The 14,896-nt window shown below is 39.1% G+C and overlaps 1 protein-coding gene across 2 annotated transcripts; it reads right to left on the bottom strand.

Annotated features, from left to right (window-relative positions):
* Window positions 1–504: 504 nt before the first annotated feature.
* Window positions 505–13,736, bottom strand: LOC116290896 (nucleolar complex protein 2 homolog). 2 transcript variants are annotated; one of them, XM_089029674.1, is made up of 18 exons: window positions 13,673–13,736; window positions 13,461–13,583; window positions 12,962–13,145; window positions 12,126–12,251; window positions 11,859–11,988; window positions 10,548–10,638; window positions 10,299–10,374; window positions 9,441–9,551; window positions 8,859–8,972; window positions 8,104–8,292; window positions 7,457–7,596; window positions 7,188–7,299; window positions 6,815–6,925; window positions 6,321–6,422; window positions 5,829–5,897; window positions 5,241–5,315; window positions 4,365–4,460; window positions 505–1,692 (listed from the first exon to the last, which is right to left on the bottom strand). In XM_089029674.1, the coding sequence occupies exons 1-18, from the start codon at window positions 13,702–13,704 to the stop codon at window positions 1,468–1,470; spliced, it is 2,106 nt and encodes a 701-aa protein (XP_088885800.1). In that variant the 5' UTR covers window positions 13,705–13,736; the 3' UTR covers window positions 505–1,467. The 2 variants fall into 2 exon arrangements, with proteins under 2 accessions (XP_088885800.1, XP_088885801.1); XM_089029675.1 differs by having other exon boundaries at window positions 13,461–13,580; window positions 13,673–13,718.
* Between the last annotated feature and the right edge of the window lie 1,160 nt (window positions 13,737–14,896).

Raw genomic sequence — 14,896 nt, 5'->3', positions numbered from 1 at the left:
TAATTTAAGTCGTTTCGGAAAATCGACTGAAAAACAGCAGGGGAAAAGAAAGACAGAAATAGAGACAAAAAATAGTGTTATAGAAATTGTTTTGGGTCACGTGATGACGTCATGTGATATCGCGTGATTGACATGCTTTTAAGGGGTTTGTCATCCTCAATGAGAATAACTGTCGGGTTGTTTGAGTATTTTGTAGGCACGATATATCTGAAGTGCGTCCACGCTGTAAATACTCGTTTTAGTCACCAAACTAATGAGGGGGGAAGGCTTTTTCTCTAAGCACAGGAAACGCAAATAAAACGGAAATAAAAACGGTAAAAATGGCGGCTTAATTAAGTTAACCGCATTGCAATGCATTGTGGGACTGTTTTAGGGCACGTCCTCTAAAACATTCCCCAAATGCATTGCAATGAGCCACGCGAAAAAAATATCATACTGAATGAGTGAATGAATATTGCTGTTCGCTTGTGTCGGAAAAGAAAATATTGACCACAAATGCAAAGCTCATTTGTGCTTAGTTTATTTAAAAATGCACCCTTTTAGCGTAGGCGAAATAATTTTGTTATTACAGACCACGTATCATTCTCTTGAGAATAAGTTTTTTTGTCTTCTATATTCATGTGTGTCTTCTCATGCGCAACCGTTAAACTAAGAAATGATACTCTTGTGAATGACACGTTACAAAACTTCACGCACAAGCTCTTTACGTAGTGGGTGTAATATTTTACCATTTCAGACCACGTGTCATTCTCTTGAGAATAAGATTTTTTGTTTGAGTCATATCCATGTTTTCTCATGCGCAACCATTAAACCAAGAAATAATACTCTAGTAAATGACACGTGGTCTGAAATAAGAAAAAAACACGCCAAATAGACCTCCTCGGCTCGAGCGTAATGTTGTCCTATTTTAGACCACGTGTCATTCTCTTGAGAATAATATTCTTTGTTCGAGTTGTATCCATATTAAAGTGTCTTCTCATGTGCAACCGTTAAACAAAGAAATGATACTCTAGGGAATGGCACATGGTCTTGAGAATAATATTCTTTGTTTGAGTTGTATCCATATTCATGTGTCTTCTCATGTGCAACCGAGCGCAAACCTTAGGCCACGTCCACACGTATCCGGAAATTTTTGTATCCGCAAATTATTTTTTGCGGATACGAAAATGTTTGCGTCCACACGCAGCGTATTCGAATCGTTTTCACCGTCCACACGTATCCATTTTCGTAAAATTTGCGGATACGGATACAAAAATTTCCGCACACGTGTGGACGGGGCCTTAAACAAAGAACTGATACTCTAGAGAATGAAACGTGGTCTGAAATGGGACAACATTAGGACAGGGCAGAGGAGGTCTATCTATTAACGTATTTAAATGACATCACCCTCCGTAAGAGTAAATTTTGTTCTTCCGTAATACGAAAAATGAAGATTCTAACCAACAGAATATCGAAACTTCCAGGGTATCAATTATCTTCGTCAGAGGAGAAGTGAAAATCTTCAACAATATCCTCTACGTCAGGCATTTCTTCATTAGTCTGGCGTGAAATATTCTCTTTTTTCTGTTGGGACTTCTTTTGTTTATTGTCTATTTTACCACCTTCTTTTCTTGATTTCTTTTGTCGTTTTGTCTTCGGTTCCTCGTCTTCTTCGCTGCCTGATTCATCGTGATCGTCATCAGCTTCGTCGTTCTGTAAAAGAACAAAAGGCGTTAAGTTTGCTTAGTTGGTTGGAAACGTGTTCAATTCTCCGCCAACGCTCAGGCGCTTAAAATATCTGAGTACAAACCCCCGAAATACCCTGAAACAACCTCTGGGCTGATCTAAGTCAGGGCATGGCTAACTCACAGATTGAACCCTGAAACAACCACTGGGCTGATTTAAGTCAGGGCATGGCTAACTCACAGATTGAACCCTGAAACAACCTCTGGGCTGATCTAAGTCAGGGCATGGCTAACTCACAGATAGAACCCTGAAACAACCTCTGGGCTGATCTAAGTCAGGGCATGGCTAACTCACAGATTGAACCCTGAAACAACCTCTGGGCTGATCTAAGTCAGGGCATGGCTAACTCACAGATCAAATCCTTAAACAACCACTGGGCTGATTTAAGTCAGGGCATGGCTAACTCACAGATTGAACCCTGAAACAACCTCTGGGCTGATCTAAGTCAGGGCATGGCTAACTCACAGATAGAACCCTGAAACAACCTCTGGGCTGATCTAAGTCAGGGCGTGACTAACTCACAGATTGAACCCTGAAACAACTTCTGGGTTGATCTAAGTCAGAGCATGGCTAACTCACAGATCAAACCCTGAAACAACCTCTGGGCTGATCTAAGTCAGGGCATGGCTAACTCACAGATCAAACCCTGAAACAACCTCTGGGCTGATCTAAGTCAGGGCATGGCTAACTCACAGATTGAACCCTTAAACAACCTCTGGGCTGATCTAAGTCAGGGCGTGGCTAACTCACAGATAGAACCCTGAAACAACCTCTGGGCTGATCTAAGTCAGGGCATGACTAACTCACAGATTGAACCCTGAAACAACTTCTGGGTTGATCTAAGTCAGGGCATGGCTAACTCACAGATCAAACCCTGAAACAACCTCTGGGCTGATCTAAGTCAGGGCGTGGCTAACTCACAGATTGAACCCTGAAACAACCTCTGGGCTGATCTAAGTCAGGGCATGACTAACTCACAGATCAAACCCTGAAACAACCTCTGGGTTGATCTAAGTCAGGGCATGGCTAACTCACAGATCAAACCCTGAAACAACCTCTGGGCTGATCTAAGTCAGGGCGTGGCTAACTCACAGATCAAACCCTGAAACAACCTCTGGGCTGATCTAAGTCAGGGCGTGGCTAACTCACAGATCAAACCCTGAAACAACCTCTGGGCTGATCTAAGTCAGGGCATGGCTAACTCACAGATCAAACCCTGAAACAACCTCTGGGCTGATCTAATTCAGGGCGTGGCTAACTCACAGATCAAACCCTGAAACAACCTCTGGGCTGGTCTAAGTCAGGGCACGGCTAACTCACAGATCAAACCCTGAAACAACCTCTGGGCTGATCTAAGTCAGGGCGTGACTAACTCACAGATTGAACCCTGAAACAACTTCTGGGTTGATCTAAGTCAGAGCATGGCTAACTCACAGATCAAACCCTGAAACAACCTCTGGGCTGATCTAAGTCAGGGCATGGCTAACTCACAGATCAAACCCTGAAACAACCTCTGGGCTGATCTAAGTCAGGGCATGGCTAACTCACAGATTGAACCCTTAAACAACCTCTGGGCTGATCTAAGTCAGGGCGTGGCTAACTCACAGATAGAACCCTGAAACAACCTCTGGGCTGATCTAAGTCAGGGCATGACTAACTCACAGATTGAACCCTGAAACAACATCTGGGTTGATCTAAGTCAGGGCATGGCTAACTCACAGATCAAACCCTGAAACAACCTCTGGGCTGATCTAAGTCAGGGCGTGGCTAACTCACAGATTGAACCCTGAAACAACCTCTGGGCTGATCTAAGTCAGGGCATGACTAACTCACAGATCAAACCCTGAAACAACCTCTGGGTTGATCTAAGTCAGGGCATGGCTAACTCACAGATCAAACCCTGAAACAACCTCTGGGCTGATCTAAGTCAGGGCGTGGCTAACTCACAGATAAAACCCTGAAAAAACCTCTGGGCTGATCGAAGTCAGGGCGTGGCTAACTCACAGATCAAACCCTGAAACAACCTCTGGGCTGATCTAAGTCAGGGCATGGCTAACTCACAGATCAAACCCTGAAACAACCTCTGGGCTGATCTAATTCAGGGCGTGGCTAACTCACAGATCAAACCCTGAAACAACCTCTGGGCTGGTCTAAGTCAGGGCACGGCTAACTCACAGATCTAACCCTGAAACAACCTCTGGGCTGATCTAAGTCAGGGCGTGGCTAACTAACAGATTGAATTGGAATTTAGCATGTTAGGTTCTGCGGAGGGAGCCGAAACCTCAAAACGCCAAGAAAAAGCCACGAACCAAGACTCAAACCACCCTCATTTCGCACTGTGCACCCTAACCCTAATTCATTTTATACCACTCCTGGGTGGAGGGCTTAATGCTTAACAGGCTTGCAACCCATTTGATAAGGCATCCGATAGATCGAATCAACTGAAGTTGATTTTTGTGGAGGAAGGAAAAACCGGAGAAACCGGAGAAAAACCCTCTAGTCACAAGAGAGAAACCAACAAAAAAAACTCAACTCACTCACATATGACACCAAGCCCGCCAGGACTTAAACCCAGGTCACATTGGTGAGAGGAGATGCATTAGATGCACCACGCCACCTGTGCTTCCCTGCTCACATACCTGAGGTGGTGTCGTAACCGGTTTCATTGTCTTCCAGGTGCTATAAAACTTGACAATAGTGTTTGGGTGTTGCTTGTACTGGGCTGTCCAACTCTCCTAAAAATATAACAATGTGCATTTTATCTTTTAAAGACACAAGACATTTTCATGGCATTTAAGGATTTTTATATGATTTTTGTTGCACATGAGATTTAAAAAAATGAAATAAAATAAAATAGGGAAGAGAAGAGGAGAGCTGAGATGCATGGAAAGGGCTTGTTCAGGGTTCCCAGCCATTTTTAAAATAAAAATTCCCTGACTTTTCCCTGACTTTTCCCTGACTAAATGACAGTTTTCACTGACTTTGTTTGGCCGCATGGGCAAGCATGGGCCACATGCCTAACTTTTACCTGGGCACTGTTCTTATTATATTACACAGGATACCCAGCATAATTATACTGTCCGGCATAAATGATACTAAATACTTCAATATTTTTTTCATTATTTGAAAAGATTTATCAGTCTATTCGAAAATTGCAAACAGTATGAGTATCACACAGATACTCCTGGTTAACTTTTAACAAAATTCTCTGACTTTTCCCTGACTTTAGGTGAAAATCACTATTTCACTGACTAAATAAAAAATTCCCTGACTGTGTTTTTCCCTGACTTTTCCCTGACCCCTGGGAACCCTGTTGTTAAAGGAAGGAATTGGTTGAGAAAAAGATGAGGAAAAAACAAAGGATGGTATGTGCGTAGGAGAAGGAGCATAAAGAGAAGTGGATGGATGGGAAACTGGATGGGATGGTTGGGAAGAATTAGCAGGAGGCAAGAGAGGAAAAGAGAGAATAGAGAATAGAATTAAGTGGTTCATAAAAAAACAACCTTAATACTTACAACTTCCTTGATGTCCTTCGGGCTGAATGAAACGTTTGAACGCCGTTCAGTAACTTCTGTTGATGTTTCTTCAATCTACAATCACCAAACCAGAAAATTATAATACTTCTCATTGGCAGGTTATATTAGAACTGACTAATCATAACTTTCTCCTTGGAAACGTTACAAGCAAAGAAAACTGTTTTAGATTTACAATTTAAATTAAACTGACCAGTCACAGTAATGATGAAAAGGTAAATTATACACCATGAAAAGATGAAAAAAACTGACATTTCGGACTTTAATCCTTCGTCAGAGTAAAAGAGAAAGAGGTGGTAGAAAGGAGTGTATATATGATAGAATAAGACAAAAGAAACCAATGAGAACAAGGTAGGCAAGGAAACAAAAACAAACAATCAAGAGACAAAAGAAAGGGTTAGTTGAAAGCAAAGCATTCATTAATCCCTTTGGGACTAAGAGTGCCCAATAGGTGAATAAGCCGCATTTCTTGGAGACCTTCTTACTAAATCAGCGAAGATTGGTTGTTTTTGGTTGGTAGGTTAAATTTAAACAGACCAATCATGTGCAATGTTCTAGGAAAGTTGTTACCTTATCTAGGAGTTGCTTGATTTGTTTCCTGTACTTAGGCACATGTGTTGTTTTAATGAATTTTCTAAGCTGCCAAAAAAAGTATATTTAACATTATAACACAGAACACTTCAAAGGACATTATCCTATGAATACTTAACAAACATACAACTGCTTCATAAAAAACTGTTCTCTGATTTGATTCCTAGACTCATCATCACATGTGAGTAGAGTATTTTAGGTCTCTCGTTGATTTGAGGGTTATTCTATTGGTTCTTAGGTTTTTCTCTGTCTGCAAAAGCTAACAAGCTAAATTCAAATTCCATCTGTGAATTAGCTGTGCCCAGAATTAGATCAGCCCAGAGGTTGTTTCAGGGTTTGATCTGTGAGTTAGCCATGCCCTGACTTAGATCAACCCAGAGGTTGTTTCAGGGTTCTATCTGTGAGTTAGCCATACCCTGACTTAGATCAGCCCAGAGGTTGTTTCAGGGTTCAATAACATTTAGTACTTACTGTGATTACTGTTGGCAGGGCTATTTCAGGAAATGCTATAGAGTGTGCATGTACAGAGAAGAACTCTAGTAATAACTCAAAGATATTGTCCATCACAGCATCCTAGAAGAAAAAATATTGTAATTTAAATAACTTTTTTGGATCCCTGTGTTGAATGACAAGTAAGGAGAGACATGGGACAAATGATTGAAGATAGACTGGGATTATGGATGGATGGATGGATGGAGAATGGGATGGAGGGATAGAGGGATGGATGGATGGATGGATGGATGGATGGATGGATGGATGGATGGATGGATGGAGAATGGGATGGATGGATGGATGGATGGATGGATGGATGGATGGATGGATGGATGGATGGATGGATGGATGGATGGATAGATGGATTGATGGATGGATGGATGAATGGATGGATGGATGAATGGATGGATGGATAGGTGGGTGGGTGGGTGGGTGAGTGGGTGAGTGGATGGATTACTAAGTATCAGACTTGCCTCAAATGGTTTGGTGTGAAGAGCTGATTTGGAAACTTTAAGGATGCATGAAAAATCTAGAGGCTTAGCTGTAGACATTTTTATTTTCTTTTTAAACTCTGCATCTAAGATCTAGAAACCAAAACACAAAAAATTGTATTAAACACAAATGCTGAGAAATAAAAGATATGTTTTTTAGAATTATTCAAATTTATTAGACTTCTCAGACCCTCCCCACGCCTTGGAAATTCGAACCCCCCTTCATGGGAGAGGTATGGCTATTTTCTGGTACTACACAATATACCCTGCTCAAACTCTACCCACTCGTATATTCCAATTCCCCTTCATGGGAGAAGTATGGATATTTTCTATAGAGTAACTAACACAATTTTACCTGTAAGAGAAATGGCGCTATCGGAATATAAGTGTCTTTGGTTTTGGACAGTAGGTTAAGGGAGCGAATGCAGTGGAACCTCAGGGGATAATAACGTGCTGTCGGCAACAACCTGCAAAAAATAATAGTAAATTGTTATCATGTTTTTTTTGTTGCATTGGTGAGTGGTTGCACGATAGTGACACACACCACACATACTTCCTTGCATTTTGATGTACCTTGGTGTCAGTTATACAAAATGTATTTAGGAGGATGGTAATTGTACTCACTTGATGACTCCAAGCACCACCTGCACCAGTGGATATATTAATGGATCTAGCACACCTTGGCACTGTATCTCACTAAGCACTCGGCACCATAGATGAATACAGTGCACATATTGCCAGTTATACACTGATTGGAATGAATCCTACAAAATAATGCAATGTATCAATAACCTCTCAATATCACAGTCACAGGGTTTGAGCTACATTCTCGTTACAAAATTCAAGGACTTTTTAAGCACTTTTCAAGCACAAAAATTCGATTTTCAAGGACAAAGTTTTTTGTATTAGAACGTGGTTTTAAACATTGATTCAATGTTAAAGTGCAGCTAATTCAGCCAGGGCCACTAGCTTAGACTAAAAATGAGCATGACATGCAACCAACCACTAAACAAGCAACCATAAACTCTTCTATCAATTTTAATCGTTATTTATTTCAAAAGGAAAGTTAGAAATAGCATTAAGTTTGCATTAAATTCAAGGAGTATTCCAGGAGTTTTGGTGTTTTCCCCTATTTTCAAGGGCTTTTCAAGCACCCTTAAAAACGTGTTTTCAATTCAAGAATTTTCAAAGATTTCAAGGAGTAGCACGAACCCTGCAGTCAGTCGATCAGTCCTGGAGTCAGTTAGTCAGTCCATCAATCAAATTCTTACCTTTTTCTTATTAACTATTGCATTTCTAAGGTGGATAGCAAGTTGTCTAATGTAGACAAAGGCATGTTGATAAGTCAATTGAGGGTCAAGTCTGAACACCTCGACCAATGAGTTCTGCATGAAGGTTATCAATGGTAGGGTTCTTGGAGAAGTGAATTTTGTGTTCTTGACAAAGCCTAGGTATAGTTGCTGTGAAGTGATAAAATTCCCATTCAATAGGATGAAAAACTGACAATGTCATAAGTTGGATAGCTGGCAGTGTTATACTAGCTGACAATGATGATGGTGATGATATTGATGATGATGACAATGATGATGATGATGATGGTGATTATGGTGATGAAGACGATGGTGGTGATGATGATGATGGTGATGACTATGATAATGGTGATGATGATGGATGATGATGGTGATTATGGTGGTGATGGTGGTGTTGATGATGGTGATGACCATGATGATGGATGATGATGGCGATTATGATAATGATGAAGATGATGGTGGTGTTGATGATGGTGATGACTATGATAATGGTGATGACGATGATGGATGATGATGGTGATTATGATGATGATGAAGACGATGATGGTGTTGATGATGGTGATGATGATGGTGGTGGTGATGATACTGAAGGTGATGATGGATGATGATGGTGATGGTGGTGATGATGATGGATGATGATGGTGATGGTGATCGTGGGGATAATGATGAAGACAATGATGATGATGATTTTGACCACTACACAAGTGTTTGTTTACCTTCAGACAAAATTCAATCAAAGGCGAGGGAAGCAAAGCCATAATCTTGTTAAGTCCAAGGAACGCCATTACACGAACATGTTCATTACCTGTTCCCCACATACGAGTCATTCTCTATACAACATAATATTCAGAAAAGAGCAATTACAAATGTTATGCTGATCAAAAGAAAAGTCAAAAAGAAGTTAATTGTGTGGTTCCAGAAAATACCAATAACAACCATGGAGGAAATCAGTAATTTCCAGGAAGTGGGGGGGGGTTAGAGGAAAAAAACAATAAGCCTGAAGCGAGATGATGTTTTACCTCTACACCATAATAGTTTTTTAAATTGTTTCACATTAGAATTTTTGATTCCTTAGAGAATACAGGAATAATAGTCATAATTAAAGAACAAAAAGAATGTGAAAAGGATTATGGTCCAGAGATGGGGGTAAAACATCATCTCGCAACGTTGCTGAAGTAAAAAAACTATCCTAATTCAGCAACGTTGCCTGCAACATTGGGCTCAATGTTGCACTGTGCGTCCGTGCCTTTACTGTCTTGGCAACATTGCAAACCATTAATAGAGGGGTTACTTCTCACCTTGATATAGTTCTTGGATATTTTAGGGTAGCAAGCAAAGTACGCAGACAACTGATTGGCATGCTTGAGGATGACGCAGAGCATGGAAGGTTCTGCTAGCGTTCTAAGAAGCTGAAACAATGACAGAATAAACACCCCAAAATTATCATTTTTTTCCAGATAAACTTTAAAGACTAGCAGTAAGTAGTTGGAACTGAGTTGGTGTGTTGAATACACAAGTGAATAAGAAGGCATTAAGAAGCTTATAACAGCTAGTAAAAACCAGTTTTGAAAACTAGTTAAAAAAATTGTTTGGAAGCCTTTTTTTTGGTAAAATAAATAACTTATTAGACATTTAAAAAAGAAAAGAAAAGAAAAGAAAGAAAGAAAAGAAAAAAGACATTTTAAGGTGAAATACCAGTGGCCCAATATGAAGAAACATCCACTTGTATTCCACCCTAAAATATCAAATAAGATCTATGGAGCTAAAGTAAATTTAGGCAAAGTTAAAATCAAGGCACACTGGTAAGCGGTCTTTGGTTGCTGTGGGGGCGCCTTCAGGGGCTTCATAGCACATGGCATGGTGATTCGGCATGGTACGTTTGTTGATCGTCGCAGATCAAAAACGTTGCGCTCGATTGCTGCTTTTTATTCCTCCTGCCCACCCATTATTGGTTGGCTTTATCAGGTAAGTATCATTCTCCACTGACTCGGTCAGTGTGACTGGTGCCTGGAGGTGGGCCGGGTTGAGAGGCCATGGTTACCTCCACTGTGAGCAGTAGCGCGACCTGACACAGTTTTCAGGCACCTCCCTCCAATTCATCAGTGCCAATGAGTTTAAATTTGAGTTAATAAAACTAATGAAATATAAAATAAAACCTGGAGTAAATCAGTCAGATAGAACTTGAGAGACGTCTTGACTTGATTCCATTTCTTGTTGCTTGATGGAAGTGTTCTGAAGAAAATATGGAATAATAGACATTATCTAATGCCTTTTTTACTCCTGTGTGTATGGCTTACTGAGTTTTCATAAACATGCAAACTCTGCGAGGTGCACTCTTAAATTGCCTGACTTTGAAACAGCTAAGAGGTTGTTTATATTAATGTACTGTACAGCAATGTACTTACACTTTTCCATGCTTTGTTGAGGAGCCTCCAATATGATGGTGTAAAACTGTGTAGACATGCTTCAGGCACAACTGAATGATGGCATTAAAGACTGGAAACCAAAGAACCCAAGACATTCTCATTCAACTATTAAGTGCAAATACTAGTGCAGTAGACTCCTCACTGACAATACATGTAAATAATTGCTGGTTTTCAATCAGCATGGAGTGAAATAATGAAAGACATGTTGCTGAGATAACAAAAGAATTTATTGCCAATAATTCTCTTATTTATTCAATAAAGATGACAGCTATGATGTCATGTGCAAATGAAGAATAGCTGTCTGAGCTTACTATTGATGAACTATCTGATAGTAAAATAACATCTCTGGCTGCACTTAGGTTTTGACAGGTCAAACTTGCCTCTGGTCTGACAAAATTTGCCTCCAGCTATATCAATTTTATCTTTAATTTTGCCACTAATATTTGCATCCTGGGTCTATTCAACAGTTGTCTGAGTTGTCTAATCAACAATTAGAGAATGAGGGCAAGAGGTCCAATTATTTAAGTCTAAACCTGAAGATATAGAAATATAGATAAGTTATAGTGCTAGGGAACGAGGTTATTCCAGGCAAAAGACCCTTGGAATTAAATTTGAAAAAATTAATTTCCGAACTCACTGGGAATTGAACCCACGACCTTCGGAATTGTACTTCGGAATTGTAAGTCTAAACCTGCTAATCCGTCAAAATGGATACAATTGATTTCGAAGTTAGGTTGAAAACCCAAGTTAGCCACCATTGTTTTGGTTTTCAAAATTGTCACTTTTCATTACTTATTAGTGGTATATAACTTCTAATAGACCAATAGTAGCTAAGCTAATCAGAGCACAGGTTTTGTGATAGACCATTAGTAGGTTTTAAACTTAATTATCAAACGCATGAATAATTCATGAGGAAAACACAACAGAAATCACCACCGTGAAGAGTGTTGTAAATCTGATACAAAACTGTGTTCATTTGCATAAACTTTAAGTTGGATTTTCTTGGCCAAATTCACTTTAATTTTGAAAATTGTAGTGAAACACAAAGGAACTAACCTAGACGTTTGATAAGTCATATACAGTATTCGTGTCCGTGTTGTATCAGATATACAATCACTTGGCTACGCCTCGTGGTCGTATATCTGATACAACACGGCCACTCATACTGTATATATTACAAAAACTACACAACTTGATAGTATAACTATCTAGATCGAATTAGATTTTAGAAGTTTATTTTTGTGGCCAGCAATATACTAACTAGCAATATGCTAACAAAAGATCTCTCACCTGCATTGCCCTCCACTCTGTACACAAAATGCATTGGTGTCTTGTTATCAGTAGAGACTTCATCTAGAGCACCATGTACTGCTGCTCTGAAGGCTTTGATGACTTGATGTAAACCATGCAATGACATTTTCTGAATCAAGGTAAATTATATAAAGGTTATTCTACAGGAAGGGTTTACAGGAAGGCTTTACAGGAAGGGCTTACAGGATGCACAAGTGTCCTCTCAACAATGGGTCAAATAACCGGTCATATTCTAATTTTATTTACCTCAAGTTCCTTCCTCCATTGTTTTATTATCTCCATGGTAACATGTTTGCCTTTCTTTTGGGGCTGTTCATCTTCATCTTCTGGTTCCACTTCAGCATCAGATTGGTTGTCTTGCTCTGTGTCTCCCTTGAGGATTAAGAGAAGATCTTCAGGTAAGTTGAAGTTGTTGTTAAGATCACTGTCATCATCATTTCAACTTCCATCATCCTCATCATCACCATCATCATCACTATAATCATTGTCATGCATCATCGTCATGCATCATCATCACCTCCATCTACAACGGACCTCTACAACATCATCTTCCATTATCACATTCCGCACTGGTATCTTCATCACTATCACCACCATTGTTATCATCATCACCATCATCATACATCATCATCCCTAATTAGTAGACTTCGGCTATTTTTAAATAATTTGATACTTTAATAAAGTTATTATTATTATTATCATCATCATCATCATTATCATCATTACCTCCACCTACGACATCATCATTCTCTACCAATATCTTCATCAAGCACGCTAAAAAAGTGGGGACTAATAGACCAAATTCAAAACTCACACCCATGTGAGGCTTAAGTTGTGAACAAAGGGATCTGGTGTGACTCAAAGTAATCTGGCGTGATTCAAAAGTCACGAATCACGCCAGATTCCTTTGTTCACAACTTAAGCCTCACATCGGTGCAAGTTATGAAATTTGGTCTATACTGAAAAATAAAAGAGACTAGTATATGCAAAAGGGAAAAAGAGGGGCCATATACTCCCTCTTCATTGTCCCTGTGCTCAATTGAGTCAAATATTGGTAAAAGCATTTAAACATCAGATCAAACCTTTGGAGCAGTATCATCATTTTCATCCTCTTCATCGGTACTCTCTTCTATTTCTTCATCAGTATCCGAGTCATTAAACTGAAGCAATTCTTGATCATTTTCTTTTAAGAACTTATAAAATTCTGGATCCTTTTCTTCGAGCTTCGACAACTGCATCTTGTGTTTCGACGTTTTGGACTTGACACTAGACCAAAAAAAACCAGTCATTTTATTTCATTTCATTATCCAAATCCGTGTGAAAATTAAGTATAGTAGCTTCTGGAAAACCCAAGTGTTAACTAAATTATTTATTAGCAGATAAATATTTTGGCCAAAGCTAAAAAGTTTCCGCAAAGTCGATTCGTGAAAACAGCTGATGTCAACCAGCCCACGTGTTTTTTCCCGAAAAAGTTGAAGAATTTTTGTGTCCTAAGACCTAAAATGTGGCTGAATTTATAAATTTTACGAGCCTCATTTAGGAATTTATTGTCTTCTAGTAGATTCTTAGATTTAGACTAACTTTTCTGGAGCCTTTTCAGCTGTTTTTTCCGTGCCATTTTCTTCGTCTTCTTCACTCTCCAAACTCAAGTCGCTATCGAGGCCATATTCCATGAAGTCGTCTGCGTCCATGTCTTTTAATCTTCTGAGAGATAAAAATGTGATTAAGTAATTAGAAAATTAAAGATAATGATAAGATAATCAACAAAATAATATCAATTTTACCCTTTTTACCTTTTCTTCTTCGAAGCCACGCTGTCCGCCATCTTGTCATACTGTATACTAGTACCACAGGCAACCCAATGTTATAAAATTTGTAAAAAAAGTTTAAAAAGTTATAAAAGTTGATTTACAGTCGATTACAGGCGGTGTGCGACACGACACGAGACAAATGACAAGATCGTCCAATCAAATTTCCTGATTTTCTTAACCAGATGTCGCACAAAATGGCATGATATGGAGTTCATATAAAATGTAAGCGCAATCTGGTACCCAAAGCCCACGTTCCTCTTGGTTTGTTAAGCTAGCTAAATGCAAGCAAAATATCATTTTTCTAACTTGATTGAAGCTTTTCTTGCCGCTGTTTAGAGACCTAACTGAAGAAATGCATCTGAATTTTCTTTTTAAAGTCAGTGAATATGTCCAAACTTTTTAACACGTGACGGTTAGCGCCGAAAAGGTGAATTGGGTTCCCTGTGGACACAGGACCCACTAAACTATGTAACGTCTTATAACGCCATGTGGGGACTCACCAATGAATGAATGAACACTTTATTTATTCAAATAGGGTAATCCCTTCAGTTACATGGAATGTATAACTGCTATTTTTCCAGCAAAAAAGAACTTTGCCAAATATCGAAACTGCTTTCTGGAATAAAACGAATACAAACTTCATTCTTACAAGTAAGTAAAATGAAGAATAGTAAGGTTTAAACAACGATAGACCTTTTTATTTACAGGCAGTGGATATTCTTACGGTATACCGTCATATCTTCAACATAATTTCCATAAATTCCCTTATGTGCTTGTGCATGTCTCATGTTGGCCATCATTGACTGCATAAACACACAGGGTAACCACCGCAGCAATCTGGCATCAGAGATTCTGGGATTCTGGGATTTTGGGATTCTGGGATTCGCAAAAAAAAAAGTTTTTTACACTCGAAAAGAAAAATTACTATGTTCCTTATTAAAGCCACAAAGTAAATTCGCTAGGAAGATTTCCGAATTTTGTCATTATCAAAATATTTAAACATTTGTACCAATAGAAATTGCATGTTGGGCATAGAATAGATGAATAGCCACTGCGTTATTTACATGCATGCATAGCATGCATATGAAGTGTGATGATTATTCTCGAAAAGAAATAAATAAATAAACACAAAAAGTAAATTATATTATGATTCGATTTTTATTAGTCATTTTGCAGTGTCATTTTTGATAAACTAGAAATGTTGTT

This window comes from Actinia tenebrosa, unplaced genomic scaffold, assembly GCF_029948245.1.
Source record: "Actinia tenebrosa isolate PJP-AT-01 unplaced genomic scaffold, QUT_ActTen_1.0 PGA_scaffold14__42_contigs__length_11649687, whole genome shotgun sequence".
Taxonomy (NCBI): domain Eukaryota; kingdom Metazoa; phylum Cnidaria; class Anthozoa; order Actiniaria; family Actiniidae; genus Actinia; species Actinia tenebrosa.
This window is presented reverse-complemented; position numbering and strand designations above follow the sequence as displayed.

Bases quoted from the DNA above. Each gene is read 5' to 3' on its own strand.
- LOC116290896 (XM_089029674.1), bottom strand. From the start codon at position 13,704: ATGGCGGACAGCGTGGCTTCGAAGAAGAAAAG. The intron at 12,252-12,961 runs GTTTGATCTGAT...TTAATCCTCAAG, and splicing joins ATGATGATACTGCTCCAAAG to GGAGACACAGAGCAAGACAA. The intron at 7,300-7,456 runs GTGAGTACAATT...TATTTTTTGCAG, and splicing joins GTGGTGCTTGGAGTCATCAA to GTTGTTGCCGACAGCACGTT.